A 14,236-nucleotide genomic window follows, 5' to 3' on the forward strand; every position below is an offset into this window, starting at 1 on the left:
GTCTTAATGGCCTAACAGTTCAAACTCCATGCGTAATGCAAGTACACCCTAGATTGATTGAGAAATAGTCTAATAATATTTTTTTTTAAATCACTTATGTTTCTCTAACCTGTTCCAGTGTGCAGTACATAGGCTATAGCTTAAAAAAGAGCGACACCTGTTGCGCCTGCAGTAGAGTGCGCATCTCTGGTCATTCCCTCGCGTAAAAGGCATGTCATTATTTAGTAATCAAATACTACCACCTTGTGGTTGAAATGCTTCCTCATAACCTTACCTAAAATAACCTACTTTTTATGTAGCGCTAACGTCTCTTTGCCAATGCCACCTCGAAGCTTATGAGCGCAACGTAATATCAGCGTTCATTTGTTACGTTATATTACAGTTTTGACTATCTCTTAAAGATCATTCTCTAATGTATTCCATGATATCCCTTTATCATTGGTTTATTCGACTGATGAGGACCATGGTCGTGATGGATATGCTATGGCCTACATATGGGAGTCACTTGGGGGTCACTGCACTGGCAGTCACTCAAAGTTCATAAATAACTGACCGAGCCCTTAAATTATAGTATGGGTGTCCAGGTTGAAGCGTCATGTGCTCCAGGCCTATGCCGAGTTAATATTAGTTGCAGGGTTGTCGAACTGCAGCTATTTCAGACGGGGGGGTTGGTCTATTCTCATTGGATCCGTTGATTCCAAGAGTTTCTCATGAGGTACGAGTGGGAGGAGAATTTGAGGCAACGAGTGATATAAAAAACAATCCTCTTCTGTCCAGGGAAGACAAGAAAGTATAAATACCGCTGCTACTCCTAGTATTCAGTGGTGCTGCCGAGTGGTAGAACAGTATTTTAGCTCCGCTATAATAGCAATGAAGATCACACAATTAAGCTAAAAATAACAGACATTCTCGATACAGACTGACTATACAACATTGGATTTTTGTTACATTATATTGATGAAAAAATATTTTAGTTAAGAGGTCGCCAAGACTAAAAATAGCAGTGACTAAAGATTTTCTACCGACTACAGACACTATCAATTGACGAGTCCAGCTGCGTATGGGGTTGGTCCGGAATTTCGGTTGAACGCTTGTCTTTGTTTTAATAGCTTTTTGAGTGCAATTTACGTTGCAGAAGATGTGTTCAAAACGGTGTTTCGTTTTACTAGTTTTGTGCGTAATAGACAAATCACTTTCGAAATTGTTTGAATCCGAGGAAATTGTACCTGTCCGGATAAATGGAAGAAGCAGCGGTCGTTTTTGGAAACGAAGTGAAGAACAGCCGAGGTTTAGACTCAGTGCCTTTGGCCGCGATTTCACTTTGAATTTAAGCCCGGATAACAGTTTCTTATCTCCTACACTGACAATTCAACGCATCAAAGCTAAAGATATCCACGCTTTACGCAGCGCCTCAGGTGCCCAGGGGAGACACTCTGAAACTGAAACTGACTTTCACAACTTGATAAACAAGACTGAGCAGATAGAAAGAGATTTGAGAAGCTGTTTTTACTCGGGGACTGTGGACTCCAACCAAGATTCTGTTGTTGCGGTCAGTATCTGTTATGGCATCCTTGGATCGTTTGTTACAGACGGGGATGAGTATTTAATTGAGCCCAAAGTGCTCGGCTCAGGGAAAAGGGAGAGGTCCACTGAACAGTTACATTTTATCAAAAGAAGGACGCCCACAGAAGCACCAAATCACACTAAAACTGTCTTTGATCAACTGAGGGAGGAGAGTAATGTGAAAGCAGACAACGAACGTTTTCTGCATGAGAAAAAAGATCCTGAGAGACAATTACGAGGGAAACGCTTTGTATCAGCACCACGATTTATTGAGACGCTGGTGGTTGCAGACACGTCGATGACACATTTCTATGGAGATGAGATAAAGGTAGGATATATTCGAGTAATATAGCCCATGCTGATTCACTCATTTGATTGCATTTAACAAAAATCTATATCTATATTGATAATTTACTACATTATAATTGCAATGACACTTTCTTGCACACAAAAACTGGTTGAATCAAAGTTGTTTCCACATTTAACCCCCAAAAAAAAAAAAAAAAAAAATCAATGTGATGACTGAATTAACGTGGAAAACTGAGTGAATTAACACAAAGTCAATGCAAGGGCATTTCCTATTTTTTCCACCCGACTTTTAACCTAAATCCAATGACATGGTGACATTTGCTGTTGATTTCACGTTTAATTCACTTGTCAGTTGACAACTCAACCAAATGTAAATCAAAACTAGACGTTGAAACGACATCTGTACCCAGTGGGAAGTTTTCTTAACAGGCTAGTTGAAGTTTTAAAATCAATCCAACTCCCAATGCGGAAACACCCACAATCAAATGCTTTAAAAAAGAAAAACTAATTTCTGTTTCAATTGAAATAATGCTAGGCTATATTTTGGATGCAGAAACAATGTTTCTGCTCTGTTATGCAAGACTAGGCTCTCCACACTTGCTATTTATCTGATATGCATGGTGTAAACTAAGTTGGAGTAATGAGATCATTAAAAAACATGAGTTCATATAGATTAATGATGGGATTGGGAAACATCTGATTAAGTCAGGCAGGTGAATTATGCTTTGGCAGTAATTTCGTTCCGCATTCTTTATGACTTAGCTGTGAGCATCACCATTTAAACAATGTTGGGGTCATGTAAATGATAAAAAGCATTTCGCATTTTTAAGGATACTTCCTTTTTTTGTATACAGTACCAATCAAAAGTTTGGACACCTACCCATTCAAGGGTTTTTCTTAATTTTTTTACTATTTTCTACATTGTAAAATAATAGTAAAAATAAAGAACCTGGAATGAGTAGGTGTGTCCAAACATTTGACTGGTACTGTATGTGTTTAATTCCAGTCTCGCTGTTATTTCACTCACTTAGTTTTAGGATTTTATCTTAAATCATCACCAACAGTGTTGCCTTGTAATCCTCTCTAATATCTAACTGCCTGTTGTCCTCCCTTGATCCAGCACTATATCCTGACCTTGGTCTCTGTGGCAGCCCAGCTTTACAAACATCCCAGTATCAAGAACCCTGTCCACATGGTGGTGGTGAAAATGGTGGTGGTGGAAGACGAGGAGGTTGGACCGTCACTCTCCAATAACGGGGGAGTCGCTCTGCGTAATTTCTGTGCCTGGCAACAACAGTTCAACCCGGCCAGCCAGAGGCATCCTGAGCACTACGACACTGCTCTGCTTTTTACCCGAGAGGTGAGCACTGCCTGCACTGCCTGCATCAATGTCACAGGTTTTCCCCAACCACTTATTCCATAAACATCTTACCATATGGTTTGGAGAGTTAATTAAATAATGTCATATTTTATTATGTGATCTCTAATGAAACACAATTGCCTGTGTCAATGAATCAGATCGGATGAGCTTTGAAACAAATAGGGCTGAAGGCTCTCCTATGAGCTATTTTTAGAATGGTTACAAATCAGCCTTGAGTGACGATGATATCCTTATGGGTGTGATGTTGCTGCACTGAATTTGACCTGCCAAAGAATGTGTGCCACATGTCTTGTCATAAGATAAACCAAAAACTCTAGACCTAAATTGGAAGTAGTTTGTACATGCGGTCTCCAGTGAGTGATGCTTCTGCAAAACAAGGTGTACACATGCTTAGTTGAATTCAGCATGTCGCTCTAAGTCCAGATGTCCTTTGAATCATGTATGGTTGTGTCTTGTGGTTTGGGTCATATTCCCCAGGAAACATACACTGCTGGAAAAAATAAAGGGAACACTTAAACAACGCAATGTAACTCCATGTCAATCACACTTCTGTGAAATCAAACTGTCCACTTAGGAAGCAACACTGATTGACAATAAATGTCACATGCTGTTGTGCAAATGGAATAGACAACAGGTGGATATGATAGCAAGACACCCCCAATAAAGGAGTGGTTCTGCAGGTGGTGACCAGGCCACTTCTCAGTTCCTATGCTTCCTGGCTGATGTTTTGGTCACTTTTGAATGCTGTCGGTGCTTTCATTCTAGTGGTAGCATGAGACGGAGTCTACAACACCCACAAGTGGCTCAGGTAGTGCAGCTCATCCAGGATGGCACATCAATGCGAGCTGTGGCAAGAAGGTTTACTGTGTCTGTCAGCGTAGTGTCCAGAGCATGGAGGTGCTACCAGGAGACAGGCCAGTACATCAGGAGACGTGGAGGAGGCCGTAGGAGGGCAACAACCCAGCAGCAGGACCGCTACCTCCGCCTTTGTGCAAGGAGGAGCAGGAGGAGCACTGCCAGAGCCCTGCAAAATGACCTCCAGCAGGCCACAAATGTGCATGCGTCTGTTTCTGACCATTTGAGCAGACTCCATGAGGGTGGTATGAGGGCCCGACGTGCACAGGTGGGGGTTGTGCTTACAGCCCAACACCGTGCAGGACATTTTGCATTTGCCAGAGAACACCAAGATTGGCAAATTCGCCACTGGCGCCCTGTGCTCTTCACAGATGAAAGCAGGTTCACACTGAGCACGTGACAGACGTGACAGAGTCTGGAGATGCCGTGGAGAACGTTCTGCTGCCTGCAACATCCTCCAGCATGACCGGTTTGGCGGGTCAGTCATGGTGTGGGGTGGCATTTCTTTGGGGGGCCGCACAGCCCTCCATGTGCTCACCAGAGGTAGCCTGACTGCCATTAGGTACCGAGATGAGATCCTCAGACCCCTTGTGAGACCATATGCTGGTGCGGTTGGCCCTGGGTCCCCCCTAATGCAAGACGATGCTAGACCTCATGTGGCTGGAGTGTGTCAGCAGTTCCTGCAAGAGGAAGGCATTGATGCTATGGACTGGCCCGCCCGTTCCCCAGACCTGAATCCAATTGAGCACATCTGGGACATCATGTCTCGCTCCATCCACCAACGCCACGTTGCACCACAGACTGTCCAGGAGTTGGCGGATGCTTTAGACCAGGTCTGGGAGGAGATCCCTCAGGAGACCATCCGCCACCTCATCAGGAGCATGCCCAGGCGTTGTAGGGAGGTCATACAGGCACTAGTGGAAGGCCAAACAGCTGACAAGGTACAAATATTCTGCCCCTGAACAGCCTAAGGCCGTTTTAAGAATGTTCTTAACTTGTTTAAATAAAGGAAAAAAATATAAAAAAATACATTACATCAACTTGTTTTAGTTCAAAGGATCAGCCTGTAGTGTGGTTTTCCACTTTAATTTTGAGTGTGACTCCAAATCCAGACCTCCATGGGTTGATAAATTTGATTTCCATTGCTCATTTTTGTGTGATTTTTGTTGTCAGCACATTCAACTATGTAAAGAAAAAAAGTATTTAATAAGAATATTTCATTCATTCAGATCTAGGATGTGTTATTTTAGTGTTCCCTTTATTTTTTTGAGCAGTGTATATCTCTGATACCACACCTTTACTTTCCCCACATCATAGATCTGCTTCTGTCTGCCAGGAATATTTGCTTCATTTTATAATGGAAAGGGGGAGAGAAAAAACAACCAGTGACAAATACAAATTCTGTCTAAAGATTCACTGTTTGAAACTGCTGCTGTCTGTCTTCCAGGATATTTGTGGACATCAGAGTTGTGACACCCTAGGAGTTGCTGATGTGGGAACCATGTGCGATCCAAAAAGGAGTTGCTCTGTCATTGAGGACAATGGACTTCAAGCAGCCTTCACTGCTGCCCATGAACTTGGTATGACTTGGGCATTAAAAAATGAGACTTTCTCAAACTTCAATAGCGACCATATATAAAGATACTATAGGTCTACATACATTTTGCCTCTTGTCAAAAATGTTCCTCTATATGCACAGACATATTGTCTACAAATAACTTAATTTGGACAGAAAGGGGCACACCCATGAGCCGAAAGATTATGCAAAAGTTTGTTAGCCTACAACTAATAATTGTGGTTTAAGGAGATAAGAACTTGATAAGATAGTCAACCCCCAAGCCTAATGTAGATGTAAACTATTAGTAACTTTACTTCCATGGCATACCTTAAATAGTTCACATTTAATTTGAATGGGTTTTCAGGGTGCCTCTCGTCCCATGATCGGTACTGAATACTGATACAGTATTGTTCTCCTTTAGGCCATGTGCTGAGTATGCCTCACGACGACTCCAAGAATTGCGAGAGGATGTTTGGGAATCTAGGCGGCCATCACATGATGGCCCCTCTGTTCGTTCACCTCAACAAGACTTTCCCCTGGTCCCCTTGCAGCGCTCTCTACGTCACAGAGTTCTTTGACAACGGACACGGTATGTCATGCTGACAAACAACACTGACAACTCTGATGTAGGCAAATAAAACTTATATTCCTAGGAGGAAGTGACGTCAGAAGGCTGGACGTGAATGAAATCCGATATACATTTTAAAGACCGATTTAAAAAGTATATTTTTTAAATATTTATTTTTTATACTAGAGCCTTCTGTTTTTACTAGAGCCGTCTAGGTTAAACCACTCGTATGAGGGCCCAGTTTTCACTTCTCTATTTTCTTTTACAATATCTACCCAATTAAACTAAATATGGCCACTGAAAATACTCTTCCAGTAGGCTTATAACAAGTTTAAAAGCATTATACCTGCGGGCTTCACAAGTGTTCACAATGTTACCTAATTTCTCACCTCAGGTTTGCTTATATGCAAAAGACTCTCTGCAGTTGCAAAAAAAATCTCAATATGGAGATGCGGTGCATTCGGAAAGTATTCAGACCCCTTGATTTTTCCACATTTTGTTACGTTACAGCCTTATTAAAAAAAATCCTCAAATCTACACCTAATACCCCATAATGACAAAACGAAAACAGGTATGTAGAAATGTTTGCAAAGTTATGAAATATACAATTTACATAAAATACAACATTTACATAAGTATTCAGACCCTTTGCTTTGAGACTCGAAATTGAGCTCAGGTCCATCCTGTTTCCATTGATCATCCTTGATGTTTCTACATCTTGATTGGAGTCCACCTGTGGTAAATTCAATTGATTAGACATGATTTGGAAAGGCACACCTGTCTATATAAGGTCCCACAGTTGACAGTGCAAGTCCAAGCAAAAACCAAACCATGAGGTTGAAGGAATTGCCCATAGAGCTCCGAGACAGGATTTTGTCGAGGCACAGATCTGGGGAAGGGTACCAAAACATTTCTGCAGAATTGAAGTTCCCCAAGAACACAGTAGCCTCCATCATTCTTAAATGGAAGAAGTTTGAAACCACCAATACTCTTCCTAGAGCTGGCCGCCTGGCCAAACTGAGCAATCGCAGGAGAAGGGCCTTGGTCAGGGAGGTGACACACTGACAGAGCTATAGAGTTCCTCTGTGGATATGGGAGAACCTTCCAGAAGGACAACCATCTCTGCAGCACTCCACTAATCAGTTCTTTATGGTATGGCCTTTTTAGAAATGTCTTGCTTTGTCATTATGGAGTACTGTGCATAGATTTGAGAAGGAAAAACAACCATTTTAATCAATTTTAGAATAAGGCTGTAATGTAACAAAATGTGAAAAGTCAAGGGGTCGGAATACCGAATGCACTGTACATTGGAGACGTCATAAGGAAATTAGAGATTGGCTGCCAGGTTGTTTGTGGTTACTACTTGAAATTGGGAGTGAATGGCAATGTGTTTGTTATTTGAAAAAAAGAAATACTTGTAACATTTAATCAAGCCCTTCCTTTCCTCTGAGTCATACATACAGAGAAGGTTTTGTTTCTCACTAGCCAAAAGTAACAGCTGTTACAAGAAAATGTTCTTTATCAGTTAGTCAGTGATTCCAAAGAGAGCGTATGTGGCTAAGAATGTGGTCTGATCACTGGGTCAAGAACACCATCACACTAAAGCTCATTGAACATTTCTACAAATAAACTCAGCAAAAAAAGAAATGTCCCTTTTTCAAGACCCTGTCTTTCAAAGATAATTTGTAAAAATCCAAATAACTTCACAGATCTTCATTGTAAAGGGTTTAAACACCGTTTCCCATGCTTCAATTAACCATAAACAATTAATGAACATGCACCTGTGGAATGGTCGTTAAGACACTAACAGCTTACAGACGGTAGGCAATTAAGATCACAGTTATGAACACTTAGGACACTAAAGAGGCCTTTCTACTGACTCTGAAAAACACCAAAAGAAAAATGCCCAGGGTCCCTGCTCATCTGTGTGAATGTGCTTTAGGCATGCTGCAGGAGACATGAGGACTGCAGATGTGGCCAGGGCAATAAATTGCAATGTCCGTACTGTGAGATGCCTAAGACAGCACTACACAGAGCCAGGACAGACAGCTGATCATCCTCGCAGTGACAGACCACGTGTAACAACACCTGCACAGGATTGGTAGATCCTAACATCACACCTATGGGACAGTTACAGGATGGCAACAACTGCCGCAACAACTGCCCGAGTTACACCAAGAATGCACAATCCCTCCATCAGTGCTGAGACCGTCCGCAATAGGCTGAACTGAGGGCTTGTAGGCCTGTTGTAGTAAGGCAGGTCCTCACCAGACCTCACTGGCAACAATGTCTCCTATGGGCACAAACCTATCGTCGCTGGACCAGACAGGACTGGCAAAAAGTGCTCTTCACTGACGAGTCGCGGTTTTGTCTCACCAGGGGTGATGGTCGGATTCGCGTTTATTGTCGAATGATTGAGCGTTACACTGAGGCCTGTACTCTGGAGTGAGATCGATTTGGAGGTGGAGGGTCCATCATGGTCTTGGGCGGTGTGTCACAGCATCATCGGACTGAGCTTATTGTCATTGCAGGGAATCTCAACACTGTGCGTTACAGGTAGACATCCTCCTCCCTCATGTGGTACCCTTCCTGCAGGCTCATCCTGACATGACTCTCCAGCATGACAATGCCACCAGCCATACTGCTCGTTCTGTGCGTGATTTCCTGCAAGACTGTAATGTCAGTGTTCTGCCATGGCCAGCGAAGAGCCTGGATCTCAATCCCATTGAGCACATCTGGGACCTGTTGGATTGGAGGGTGAGGGCTAGGGCCATTCCCCCCAGAAATGTCTGGGAACTTGCAGGTGCCTATGTGGAAGAGAGGGGTAACATCTCACAGCAAATCTGGTGCAGTCCATGAGGAGGAGATGCACTGCAGTACATAATGCAGCTGGTGGCCACACCAGATACAGACTGTTACTTTTGATTTTGGCCCTCCTTTTGTTCAGGGACACATTCATCCATTTCTGTTAGTCACATGTCTTTGGTACTTGTTCAGTTTGTCTCGGTTGTTGAATGTTGTTCTGTTCATTAAAATATTTACACATGTTAAAGTTTGCTGAAAATAAACACGGTTGACAGTGAGAGGATGTTACTTTTCTTGCTGAGTTTAGGTAATTATGGGTTTGAGAAGTTTCAACTGTTCAGAATGTCTCTGTGAGAAGACTCCAACAAAGTCAGCTTCTGTCACTGTCAAATCTCCACATTATACAACCTTCAGATTTTTAAAAACAGAACTCTTGTGTGTTGAATCACAGGCGACTGCCTCTTGGATCCACCGGAGAGCATCTTACCGTTACCCAGTGTACTTCCAGGCACCACATACGGCCTCGACCGCCAGTGCCAGCAGATGTTTGGGGAGGAGTTTGTGCACTGCCCCAACACCTCTGACAGTGACGTCTGCAGCCAGCTGTGGTGTCGGGAGGAGGGCAAGCCCCACTGCACCACCAGAAACGGCAGCCTCCACTGGGCGGATGGCACCACGTGCGCCACCAACAAGAGCTGTCTGCACGGTGCATGCATGGCAGCCCACGAGGTCACACAGCCAAAGGTAAGCCCTAGTTTTTCTCAGAAAAGGGGGGAGAAAAATAATCCCCCATATTTGGTCTTGTAGTATTGCATTTTGTGATACCAACTCTGGCTCAGAATGCCTTGTTAGTTACTGTATGTGTATTAATTGATCTGTGATAGAGTATTTCCTTCCTGCATTGTAAGGAAGACCATACTTTTGAGAGTACAAGCTCTTTAGCATGTCAATAAATTTGATTTATAAACTGACATGCTGGCAGTAAATATACTTTTTTTTCTCACCCACTAATAAAAGCTTGTGAAAACACACACATGAACACACACAGTTTAGTATTGCCAAGGGCGCAACGGGTTCTGCAAGTGGTGACACACAGGGCAGGAATGTGGTAGACAGCAGAAGCGTGCCACACTGACTGACAGATTTACCCAGGTCATGGCATGCCAAGAGACGCTGATGTCTCAGCCTAGAGTGTGGTTGAGTTGGACGGCTCATGTTTTCATGGCACTCAGTACTCAATCTGTTACGTTTTGGCTTTACCACAGGTGGCTGTGGATGGTGGCTGGGGCGCTTGGGGGCCATGGCAACAGTGCTCCAGGACATGTGGGGGGGGTGTGGAGTTCTCCTACAGGGAGTGCACAGATCCCGTGCCCCAGAACGGCGGAAAATACTGCGAGGGCCAGAGAGTTCAGTACCAGTCTTGCAACACTCAGGCGTGTGAGGATAATGATGGTAAGCCATACTTGCACTATAGCATTTAACTTTTTTTTATATAGTGGTGAGCTATAGTGACGTTTGTAACCTAGGTTTTTCAATAAATGTCTCTGCTTTGACATTAGTTTGATGGATTTTTTTTTTTTTTTTGCTTTGTCATTTTCTCCAACATTATAGCGAAGAGTTTTAGAGAGGAGCAGTGTGAGAAGTACAACACCTTCAACTATCTGGACATTCTGGGGAACATGAAGCAATGGATTCCAAAGTACGCTGGTGTGTCGCCCCGGGACAGATGTAAACTCTTCTGCCGGGCCAAAGGCAGCAGTGAATTCAAAGTCTTTCAAGCCAAGGTATGTTGACTAAAAGTCATCTGTAGAAAGTTAGCCACTGTAAATAAATAATTTTACAGCTCACCTTCACTGTTTGGTGAATCACAGTGTTAAGTCAATTGAGACGTCAACTTTGCATTTGTGGTCCATAGGTTGTCGACGGCACCACATGTGGTCCCGACACTACGTCTGTCTGTGTACAAGGCCAATGTGTCAAGGCGGGCTGTGACAAAGAGATTGGCTCCAACAAGAGGCTTGACAAGTGTGGCTTGTGTGGTGGGGATGGCCTCAGTTGCAGGAAGATCACTGGTTCATACAACAAAGCCACGTGAGTACACCTAAATATTCCAATTACATTTCTGGTAACAAGCATGCATGACCCTAATAGCTATTATGATCCAGACTAAATAATAGTCATATTTAGAAAGTATTATTGGTTGATAGTCTTCTGTGCTGCTGATGTGATTACAGCTGTAATGAGACATGTAGCTTCTTTCTTTCAGTTTCGGATACAGCGACATTGTGACCATTCCTGTCGGGGCTACCAATATTGACATCAAACAGCGTAGCCATAGAAACATCAAACACGATGGAAACTACCTGGCGGTCAAGCGAGAGAGCGGTGGCTACATACTGAATGGTAACTTCTCTGTGTCCACGGTGGAGCAGGATATCCCTGTTCTCGGGGCTGTGCTGAAGTACAGTGGCTCGTCCACCACCTTAGAGAGAATCCAGAGCTTCAGACAACTGAGGGAGGCCATCACCATCCAGTTACTGGCCACTGCTGGGGAGGCATCTCCACCCAAGGTCAAATACACATTCTTTATCCCCAAAGATGTGTCTTTCACTAAATCCAAAGAGAGAAAGGCTTCGCTGCATATGATCCAGGCTTTCGGTGTGCCCCAGTGGCGTTTGGGCGAATGGTCAGAGTGCTCCAAGAGTTGCGGCTCTGGGTGGTCCCGAAGGAACGTCGAATGCAGAGACAACGCTGGTTTCCATTCCAATACCTGCGATAAGGACCTGAAACCCACAGATATCAGACCCTGTGCTGATTTGCCGTGCCCCATCTGGCAAATGGGGCCTTGGTCGTCCTGTTCACAAACTTGTGGCCAGGGGGAACGCCGACGCAGTGTTGTCTGTATAGACTACACCGGCAAGACTGTCGAGTCGGAGAAGTGCGACACCAATAAGCAACCCGCGCCAGTGTCGGGAGAGTGTGTTTACCAAATGTGCTAGCGAGGAGCCATGGAGAGAGAACTTTGGTAGGGGTAGTGTAGTGGACCCTTAACCACTCCGACCCGACCGTGCTTTAGAGAAAAGCAGGGAAACCCTAGTTAGGAAATTAAGAGTGCACTAACTAACCCGGACAGGTTCAGGGCACTGGCCTGTGACTTTGTTTTACAACCACTAGAGATGTTTCAACCAATAGAGATCTACCTCAGGATGTACATGTTTTGATCAAATAGACAAAGGTACTGTGTGCAACTTATTATTCTCTCCGAAAAGCTATTACTTTGCAGAAAACCTACTGACAAACACCATTGCGGTTAAATATACCTCAATTTTCCAGCATATAACCCAGAACTATACAGTCAGACTCCGAGCCAATAAATGACCTGGGCAAATAAAGTTAGTCTAAAGGCATACTATTTGTACCATAACATGTGACATTATCATTGCAAGACAACTACTCAGTGCTTATTATTTAGAGTAAAAGGGGTTTGTGTACGCATTTGTTTAGGTACACAATATGGAAAACTTTAAAATACCTACTTTATTTGTGGTTTGCTCTTTTGTTTCATTTCCTTTGAAAAAAAGATTTTCTAAATGTGAGATTGTGTTAGTGCCTGTAAAAAAAAAAAAAAAAAGCTCAAATCTGCTATCTTATTGATTTAATGATATGTGGTACTGATATGCTTACAGATAAATGATCGTTCTCCCATTTATCATTCAAATCATACAGGTGATTAGGTCTTCTATTAACTAATCTCTCATGGACAGACTACGTAACATAATCTGACGCAATTACGATTTTAGTTCTGGGCTTCCGAGATTAGACGTTGACAGACACTAAATAGAAGAATGTACTTTAACAAAAGCAACCAGCATAGTTAGTAGTAAGAATGAACCAGACATTTTAGTGTTCATTAAAAAACACTTTAGTTTGAGTTTACACTTTCTTTGTGTAAAATGTTGTTTAGCATAGACAATGGTCAAGAATCTGATCTGAGGCAAAAGTGTAACAGGGGACTTTCTCTGTTCTGCACCTTTTTTTTATGTAGTTTTTTAAAGAAATTTTATGGCTACAGAGAATTGGAAGTACACCCAAATGCATTATAAACATGTGTAAAATATGATCTATTTGCATAAAGAACAACTCCTTTGTAATAATTTCATAGTTGTGTTTTAAAATGTTATTATTCATAATGCAAAGAATGCTCTATTGTTTGTCAGATGTATATGTTTGATTTCTCATTCCAGTTTTGTATGTCATAAATATGATATACCTTCAGTGAAGGACCATACTATATTATTATTATTATTTTAGCTATCTTTTTTAAAGCTATTTATTTTTGTAAAGTTTTTACCTTGGACATGAAATTATAACATTTTCAGATGCTGCTGTCTTTGAGATTTATGTCTACAATAAAATGGTAAAATACATCATTTTACTATATGCTGTAAGCATTGAGTGTCTTGTTTTTACCCGTTTGTAAAGTTAATGACCGACTTTAGCTATGTTTGGCCTACATCAGGCCCGCTTCTCCTTCCACTGTAGTCTGCTGGTTAAACACAGAGAATAAAAACATGTGCAAACTACACACATTGTTCAATCTTCTCATTAGATGGGCATTGTCACGGATTTACCCGGTACTGCTGCTCTTTCTGTGCACCAGTTCCGGAGATCTACGCCACCGGCCTCTAGGCGTCACTGAACTGTCTCATTACGCACACCTGATTCCATTTTCCCTGATTAGTAATTGTATATATGTGCCCTCTTTACCGTTGTCTTGTCAGTTATTGTTCCCATGGCCGTTGGTCTGTGAGTACCTGTGCTTTATTTCGGCTTTCGTGCTGCGTGTATTGAGCACTTGTTATTACGGGTCTTGTCCTGTGTAGTGTATTGCGGGTCTCGTCCCGTGTATCTATTAGAGGTTTTACCTTGCTCTTGTTTGGGTTATACATCCCTGTGTTTTTGTATACATGTTTGTTTTGGGCTTCGTCCCTGTGCCTTTCATGGCATGTTGTATTTTTGGGTGGAGTATTAAAACACCCTATTACGTATTCCTGCGCCTGTCTCCAATCCTTTATACAATATGACAGACATCAGCCAATGAAAGTATGTTTTAAATTGTCCTCGGTCCATAATTTCTGTTCATCTGGCTAGCATTTATGGGTTTATTGTATTACATGAAAACATCTTGATCAGTTAG

The 14,236-nt window shown here is 42.6% G+C and overlaps 1 protein-coding gene across 1 annotated transcript; it reads left to right on the forward strand.

Moving 5' to 3' along the window:
* The first annotated feature begins 775 nt into the window (after nucleotides 1–775).
* On the forward strand, nucleotides 776–13,624 carry LOC118397340 (A disintegrin and metalloproteinase with thrombospondin motifs 8-like). Its single transcript, XM_035791991.2, has 9 exons — nucleotides 776–1,891; nucleotides 2,993–3,232; nucleotides 5,556–5,688; nucleotides 6,088–6,255; nucleotides 9,491–9,783; nucleotides 10,305–10,491; nucleotides 10,651–10,823; nucleotides 10,955–11,130; nucleotides 11,306–13,624. Exons 1-9 carry the CDS (start codon nucleotides 1,139–1,141, stop codon nucleotides 12,036–12,038), a joined length of 2,856 nt encoding a protein of 951 aa, XP_035647884.1. The 5' UTR covers nucleotides 776–1,138; the 3' UTR covers nucleotides 12,039–13,624.
* The last annotated feature ends 612 nt before the right edge of the window (nucleotides 13,625–14,236 follow it).

This window comes from Oncorhynchus keta, chromosome 18 (assembly GCF_023373465.1).
Source record: "Oncorhynchus keta strain PuntledgeMale-10-30-2019 chromosome 18, Oket_V2, whole genome shotgun sequence".
Taxonomy (NCBI): domain Eukaryota; kingdom Metazoa; phylum Chordata; class Actinopteri; order Salmoniformes; family Salmonidae; genus Oncorhynchus; species Oncorhynchus keta.